Source organism: Pseudomyrmex gracilis, unplaced genomic scaffold (assembly GCF_002006095.1).
Source record: "Pseudomyrmex gracilis isolate BER0280 unplaced genomic scaffold, ASM200609v1 scaffold_42, whole genome shotgun sequence".
NCBI classification, from domain to species: Eukaryota; Metazoa; Arthropoda; class Insecta; order Hymenoptera; family Formicidae; genus Pseudomyrmex; species Pseudomyrmex gracilis.
Genome location: NW_018020626.1, coordinates 956,931 through 965,640, shown reverse-complemented (window position 1 = coordinate 965,640; position 8,710 = coordinate 956,931). Strand labels below are relative to the sequence as shown.

The window sequence follows — 8,710 nt, the reverse complement described above, 5'->3', positions numbered from 1 at the left end:
ACACACACACACACACACACACGACATACACATTGGCTAATGGATTTGAAACAAAATTACATGACAATTCGTACTATGTGTATTTGTTCAGTAAAAAACAATATTGGATCCAACATGTTGAAACAGCTCATTACTTCTCGTGCGCAACTCTCTTTTGTACTAAATAGGTACTGTACATAAAGAAAAGAAAATAAAGAGTTTAATATTACTGAACTTACATATTTGTGTGTGTTTAATTCCCGCAGATAAATAAAATGTACACTTGAAATGTGATTATAAATATTATTATTTATATAATTGTTATATAAATGAAACTGTTATATGTTAATTTCAAACAAAAAACTCTAGTCCTCCCAGCTGTGAGTAATACTCCGTAAATCTGTTTCAACAGAGATAAAAATAGAGTTTTTTAAAACAGATACAGACCACGTCAGCTAAAATTCTCTTTTGTTCGAAGATTGTTCGAATCTACGTAGGTTCTGATTCTTTGACTAAACGAGTTTTTTAATTACTGTATTCACAATGAAATTTCACGATCAAATCTCTAGTGAAACTTTCGGAATCGAATATGTAATCAGTATACAATTCCCTTTCCATCCTTTTTTTGCACACAATTTCAATTACACATTTAATCAAAAGTAATAATTCATACTAAAAATTTTTTACATTAACATTAATGAGAAACATGATTCTATATATTTTTAAATACTTGATTATACGCGAGTGACTCGAATCGTTTTTAATGTCTTTGTGTTTGAAGTTCCGATATTTGCATATCACGTATGTCTCAAGTCCACATATTAAGACAGTGAGTATTTAAAAAACGGAATCTCATTACATAGCTGCGTGTACATTTTTATGAGAACTTCTGTGAGTATTGTGAACAATTTATTACTTATGTTTTTCTATTCGCTGGAAGATAAGATCGAATTTTTGTTGCAATTTCACTACGACAAAAGTAAAAATTTGTTCAGCAAAATTATTTATTTTTTCCACGCTCTCGTTTTTTTACGCGCTTAATACGTGCGCAGTATATTTATTAAAAACTAAGTGAAGTTCTACGTGTGTGTAAATTTGCGAGCAAAAAAATTAAAAACAAAAAAAAAGATGTTTCCGCCCGGGATCGAACCGGGGACCTTCCGCGTGTTAGGCGGATGTGATAACCACTACACCACGGAAACACCACGATGAAGGGTTGCTAGCAAACGAATTTTATGAGAAATATTATTTCTGATTTATTTGAAATCTAGCACAAATAGCATATCTATTATGTGTTATCTAATTGCCCCTGTTGACGCAAGAACGCAGAAAAAAATATTATCGCTTGGAATATATATCTGCACAAGTTGCAAATTATATACGTACTACATATGTAACATCGTAACACATGAATTCTTATTTAATATATTTCGTTATATTCTCTATTTGAACCAATATTTTGCAGACGATAAATTACGCACAATCGTTTTCATGATAAGAATAATAAGGATTATTGTGTACAAACAATCAATCATAATAATTTTGTCAATCAGCTGTTCCATATCTTCAGTGTTTATCATTAATTAAACGCAAGGAAAACTTGCTTCTGTATCGTGAAATCATATCACGATTGCGTGCTTTCCTTCAAAACACATACTACATTATGCGTGAATCATTTCGTATAATCTCCTGATAAACTTCACAATGACATTGAATCGGAACGAACAGACTGTACTATCTTCACAATTTTTTATCGTCAATTGCCGATGACACTTATTTTGCGTGTAATAATAAATGGAAATTTTCAAAATTTTGAAGAGATAAACTTAGCACGCAGTTTCTATTTGTTGGATTTTCTTTAAAAAAAAAGGATTTTGTGTTGAGTTTCTTTGTGCTTTTCAGAGAACGCGCAGGAAATATACCTTTCCCATACTCTGTTAAAAGATTTAAAAAAAATAATAATAAAGATTTCACTGCGACAGGCAGCGATTTCCGAATTTGCAACAAACACACACGAAACGTTGCAACAACGTTGATTAATAAAAAAAACCACCCGCAGCGGTCCGGTGAATACGGCCCTGCACAGTTTATTAGTGTGGTTCACGCGTGTGTACATACACGCGCATCGCGACAATGGTGTGACGAATCATGTGACTTACCGAACGTTACCGAGTGGTACCGAATCAACACCGACCACACCGTGGCTTCTCTCCGTCGTCGGATGATTTTCTTCGAGGAATCGGCTGCGATTCACCGTTGACCGTCGATAGTGCTCGGTTGTTTTTCGAGATAGTCTATTATCTGTAAAGTCAAAGTTGCTTTTGTGTCGTAGATTCTCCACGCAAATTGATTGCACGCGGATCTAAGCGCTCGTCGAGCGTTTTAGTGCGTCGTCACGACTATTTTTCGGACCCATCAAGAGAGTTATTGGCAAAAACATGAAGGAGATACTAATCGCGCTCTGCGCGATTTTAGCTGGTGAGTTGCTCATGATGAAGGTCGACGTCTTGTTTATTACGAGTTCGAGAAAGGTTTCTTTGTTCGTCGGACAATGATTTCCCAGCGTGACATCCCTTGAATTATTCGCCAAACATTTATCGCGGACAATCTCCGTTTAATGCGCACTTTATCCTGGGATGTTTTTGTTTGCCACTTGACAGCGCTCTCGCGTCTTCTATACATATGTTTTGATATTATAAGCACTTGGATATTTCTAGATTCGGCTATGGAAGGAGTGTTTATCTTCGACCGTGTCACATATGGCAGTTTATGACTCTTTGCATTCCTCTTCTCAGTCTTACTTTTTTTTTTTTTTTTTTTTTTTTTTGCTATGAGTATCTTGCTTTCGTGTCACCATACATTCTTCTGTCATTCGCCGGCTGATCATGCGTCTATTACTCATTGTAAAGCAACTCTGAAGTTTCTAGGATGACTAGGATGACTCAGACTTTTAACTTGTAATCTGTCAATTTAAGTCGAATCTGAAACATTGGAAATATAATTCACAATATCATAGCAATAATGATGATGTTTTTCTACATTTTTTTTTTCGCAAATACAGCTGTATGTGATAATTAGATTTGTGTAAAGCAGATTTAAAACCTTTGGATCTTTAAGGTTTTTATTTATTTTGTTGAATAAACAGCTGTGAGAAATTGAAAATACTTAACTTTCTATTACAGATTTTTTAGTATTTTTAGCTTCAACAAAACAAAAAACAACAAAAGCTTTTTTTATTGTATCAAAAGCTGAAGCTAAAAATAATTTATATACTTTTATGTTGTAAATTTTTAAAACAATATTTTTGATATTGATATGACTAGAGGAATTATAAAAATTTTTTTATACTTTGTGCATTGTTTTTAGTCTCCACAGCTATGGTGGTCATAAATGCTGAACCAAAAGAGAAGGTGGATCATCTTTTAGGTGCGGATGAATGTACATGGGGTCCAAGTTACTGGTGTCAGAATCTAAAGTAGGTTTTTAAATAAAAACTTTCTTTGTTAAAAGAAGGTTTTTATGAAGACTAAAAAGACTAAAAAGACAAAATTGTTTGTAAAACATTTTTAAAAATTATCACAGTTTCAACTGTGTTATTCTTTATCATATGTGTCTTATAATAACATCTGATAAATTAATGCTGGCATTAATATTAATATTAAAGGGTTGCCAAAGGATGCAGTGCTGTCAACCACTGTATTCATAAGTGGGAAAAAATGGAAGTTCCAGAGGATGATGATGATGTGTGTGGAATTTGTAAAGATATGGTTAAACAAGCAAGAGATCAGTTAGAAAGTAATCAAACTCAACAAGATCTGAAAGATGTGTTTGAAGGCAGTTGCAAATTAATTCACATTGAGCCAATTGTCAAGGAATGCATCACTATTGTTGATGAATTCATTCCCGAACTTGTGGAAACATTGGCATCTCAAATGAATCCATCTATGGTCTGTTCAGTTGCAGGACTTTGTAACAGTGCTCATATTGATAAATTGCTTGCTGAATATCAAGAATCACCAGAAAAGGTAACATTATGAATTATACAGTTTCGGATTGATGAAATAATGAATAACTAATAATCTTTAACGTTTGCACATGTATATGTTTCCTAAGTGATTTTTAAATGTTTAAGTTTTTTTAATAAATATTTTTAAATAATTTTACAAGATTAGATTACTAGGATTTTTTTCCTGTATAACCAGCACTTAATAACACATTTCTACACATTTATTTTTTACTTACTACAGCAATAACATCTATAAACGTCGTGTTAAATGTTATCTATGTTGCTATAAATGGCAACATGTATATAAGCATTATATGCATATGTCAATGCGATTAAAAATGATTGTTGACGAAGAGTGTTCTTATTTTTAGAAGGATGAAACAAAGTCAGTTGTATTGAAGAATGATGAGATTGAACCTGACGAATGTACTAAGTGTTATACAATAGGAAAGTACATGGAAAACAAATTACATAATACGCCACAAGAAACAATGCTCACTCAATTTTTACGTGTTTGCGGTCAACTTAGTTCTTTCTCGGATTCCTGTGCAGCTATTGTTATAACTCATTTTCACGAAATTTATGATCATCTGCACAACAATTTTAATGCAGAGAATTTATGCCATTTATCCGGACAGTGCAGCAGCAAATTCCACAAACATGAAGACGATGATGTGGTAAGTATATTAATTACGTGCAAAATGAAAAATGAACAATTTTGCTAAAAACACTTGTTGTAAATTAGGTCCCGAAGGTAGAAATAACTCCGTTGTCGAGTGTGGGCATGGTAGAGGTTGGCGATGATCTTCCTTGCAAGTTATGCGAACAGCTTGTAGGTCATTTAAGAGATCTTCTAGTTGCAAACACGACGGAACTTGAATTTAAACAGGTTCTTCTGGGTCTGTGTAAACAGACTAAGTCTTTTGCTGACGAGGTTTGTAGTGTAAAGTTATATATTGTTCTATAAATATATGTATAGTACATGTATATATTCACAAAAATATGTTTTACACAGTGTTCAGAAATAGTCAAGGAATATTACCCAGAAATTTATGAATATCTTACTCGAGGATTGAACACCAATCTTGTTTGTCAGTTATCTGGAATTTGTCCTTCACCTGGCAAAATGGTATGAAAATATTAAAACCACGTGAGAACATAATGTTAAGAGAGAATTGTTTTTGTAATGATCTTTTTTAAATAAAACTTTAGAGATAATTAGTTATGTTTTTTAAATTTTTTAAACAAAACAGGGACCAATCTGGCCTTTACTTCCGGAGGAATCGGCGAAAATAGGATTGAGCATATTAAATAGTAAACAGAAAAAAGATGTAGTTGCTATCGGCAAGAAATCGGAAGCTGAAGAAATGCAATTGCCGATTGAGAGAATGATGCCTTCTTTGCTTTTATCTCCAGATTATGGAAGCATTGAAAACAAGCAAACATGTGCATTGTGCGAATATATATTACACTATATACAAGACACCATTTCAAGTCCCACAACTGAGGTAATACATTTAAAACTATAAAATTCTCTGAGAGAATATACGTAAGTTTACACAAAAATCAAATGCAAATTTATTCAAATTTCAGGATGAAATAAAAAAAACTCTTGAGAAAATCTGTAAGAAGGTACCCTCTATTAAAGGTAAATGTGAAGAATTTATAGAGACTTACGGAGATGCAGTTATGGCCATACTTATACAAGAAATTGATCCGTCAGAGGTAAATGTACTTTTTGTATTTGGAGCGTAAAATCTCTCAATGAAGTATAATGAAGTATATCTTAACATTCGATTATTCTGTATCTCAAGGTGTGCCCTATGATACACGTTTGCCCATCGAAGGAATTGTTGAACATGTTCGAACAAATTCCCAAGAAATTTAAACTTGAATCCGTTGCGGAAGAACATGTTGAAGATAAGCCAAATTGTCCGCTCTGTCTGCTTGCGGTAACGCAGATTTACAACGCCATTAAAGCGAACAAAACTGAGGTACCAATGTTATTAATTGTATTTGCGACAACTATGCAAATTACGTGGCTTGTTTTTCTGATGTGTAACACATATTACAGGCAAATATTGAGGCCGAGTTGGGCAAATTATGCGATCATTTACCACACAGTTTGACCAAACAGTGCACAGATTTTGTGAAGGCATACAGCAAAGAGCTTATAGAAATGCTGCTTGCAGATCTGACTCCTCAAGAAGTGTGCACTTATCTTAAGTTGTGCGATGACACCAAGAATCCTGGTCCGAAGCGTATTTCTCAGAGAGAACAAGAAATACGTAAGTTGTCTAAAAAAATTTTTTTTTATAAATGATGAGAAAAACTAATGTTGTTGATTTTTTGATAAAAATATCTGCAAAAAAAGTAACTTGATTTTGTTTTTTGAATATTTCAGTAACCAATGAAATATCTCAGTATCCATTGTACGTGGCTGATCCGAAAGATGTTTTGGATGATGGAATTTGCATAATGTGTGAATTTGCAATGCAATATCTTGATAAAGAGATTGGTGATAAAAAGTCGCGAGATAAAATTGAAAGAGAGATTCACAGTATGTGCGACCATCTACCAAAAACAGTTTCTAAAGAGTGTAACAGCTTCGTAGACAAGTATGCTGATGCCGTACTGAGCATTCTTACGAACAATGTTAGTCCTAAAGAAGTTTGCACTATGCTTAGTCTCTGTAAAGTCAGTATAAAGCAAATTCGAGGTAATAATGATTTCAGAGATATTAATTGATCGTTAATTCGATCAGTGTTATATTTAAAAATGTGTATATGATTGATTTTCTTGTTTGTCGATTTTGCAGAATCTGTAACAGAATGTGCCTTATGTCGAGCAATTATAACTCAAGTTGACAAATTGTTATATAATTCAAAAACCGATGCTGAAATCGAGGAAGTGGTTAAGAAGGTGTGCAAATATCTGCCATCGGAAAAACAACCTGAGGTAATAATTGATTTATTATGAAATAATTTTTTGACAAACGAAATATTTAAAAAAACACAAAACTTTACGTGCAGTGCAATAAAATGATTGATATTTATGGACAAAGTATAATAAACATGCTGAGAGCCCATATGGACAGTGAGAAAATGTGCGAGAAGATGGCTTTATGTTCTTCCAATGATTATTTTGCAATGTCATTCAAGAGTTCGCGTCAATTTCGATCGATCAACGAACTCAAAAAGTGCACATGGGGCCAATCGTTTGTGTGCGAAAATGAAGAACTTGCTAGACTCTGTAATGTGAGTATACGAAATATTTATTAAAAATTAATAAATCTTAAATATACTAAAATATTTGATTGATATATTATAAATGTACTATTATACTAATTTTTTTCTACTTTATCGATTTTTTGTGCTAGGTTACAAAGCAATGCGAAGAGTATCGCAAAAATGGCGAAGTTGTGTAAATTGTATTAATTCCGAGTGACGGCTGCAAATTCGACATCTAAGCAGCAGGGAAAACAAAAAGGAACTAAAAAAAAAAAAAGCTACGATGCTTTTCGGTTAAAAGGCTAGAAGATTCTAAGAGCCTGAGCACAATAGAGAAAATATTAGAAATAAAAATTGGAAATAAAAGTTAAATGTACTGTACAATGACAAAAAATAAAATATAACAAATACAGAAATTGTCATGGCTGCATGATATACAGCCTATATTTATATATATGTTATATTTTGTTTTTTCGCATTGTGCATTACATTTAAACTCTGTTTTTAATTACTATTCCTAATATTTTCTCTATTGTGCTCAGGCCCTAATTGTAGCAAATAATCTATTTCATGTTACGTATGATATTATATCAATCCTTATACTAATCTCTATATCGAAACACTCGAATAACATTGATGATCTGTGTAGATGCGACAATCGCCATGCGATTTTTAAACCACAAATGTTGCATATAGTTTGCGATACTTAAGCTACGTTGACATTTTCAAAAAGTTTTTAGCTTTCTATAACTTGCAAGAACTCTTTTTTGTCTGACTATGTAAAAAAAACTTTGTAATCTGACTAGTGGCAATATCAAATCCTAGTGAATTTTATATTTATTTTTTGGGTGAATTCTTTTTCTTGGAGCTCCACAAATTGTTTAGTTTGCATTCAACTGTGATAATGATAAAAAATCGTTGCTTTGTGAATTGCATGCTCCTTAAGTGTGATTTATTAAGATGTACCATTTGTATTTCTTTAATAAAGATGTTCTTGAGATATTTCTATTGAAAGAAAACTTCAAATTTGTAATTTCCTCCACTTTGATTCTGCAGGATAAATCTATTGATAAGAGATTTTAATTAAAAAGAGGTCTTCCAAAGGTTCATCCAGCATTATAAAACGCGGCTACAGATCTCACGGAACTGACTAATCACGTTCATCAAATCAGCTAATTAGTCAACATGATTAGTTAATTCCACGAGACCTATGATTCTTGTCTGAGTTTTGTGTAGATGGGCCTTAACGTGATGTGAGTGTTTTTCAGCTACGTACACACAGGCAACACTGTGTAACACAGTGTCCATTAATAAAAAAGTGAAAGAGGAAGAAGTGGAAAAACAACACGTAACTATAGTCACGTGATTTTGCTGTAGTCACGTTTTTAAAGGCACGTGACTACAGTAACGTCACGTGACAAGAAGGAGTAGAAATCCAACACACAAAATGTAAATTTAACCGATCGAGATGTAAATTTAACCGTTCAAAATGTTA

At 32.9% G+C, this 8,710-nt stretch overlaps 1 protein-coding gene and 1 non-coding gene across 2 annotated transcripts; one reads left to right on the top strand and one right to left on the bottom strand.

Moving 5' to 3' along the window:
- Positions 1–1,108: 1,108 nt before the first annotated feature.
- Positions 1,109–1,181, bottom strand: Trnav-aac. The gene has a single exon. It is a non-coding gene; the product is annotated as a tRNA-Val (tRNA).
- Positions 1,182–2,166: 985 nt separating this feature from the next.
- Positions 2,167–8,219, top strand: LOC109853052 (prosaposin). The gene is made up of 14 exons (XM_020424762.1): positions 2,167–2,457; positions 3,346–3,454; positions 3,644–4,004; positions 4,357–4,662; positions 4,731–4,919; positions 5,001–5,114; positions 5,239–5,493; positions 5,579–5,710; positions 5,800–5,979; positions 6,060–6,273; positions 6,390–6,704; positions 6,804–6,943; positions 7,018–7,242; positions 7,365–8,219. Exons 1-14 carry the CDS (start codon positions 2,418–2,420, stop codon positions 7,410–7,412), a joined length of 2,628 nt encoding a protein of 875 aa, XP_020280351.1. The 5' UTR covers positions 2,167–2,417; the 3' UTR covers positions 7,413–8,219.
- The last annotated feature ends 491 nt before the right edge of the window (positions 8,220–8,710 follow it).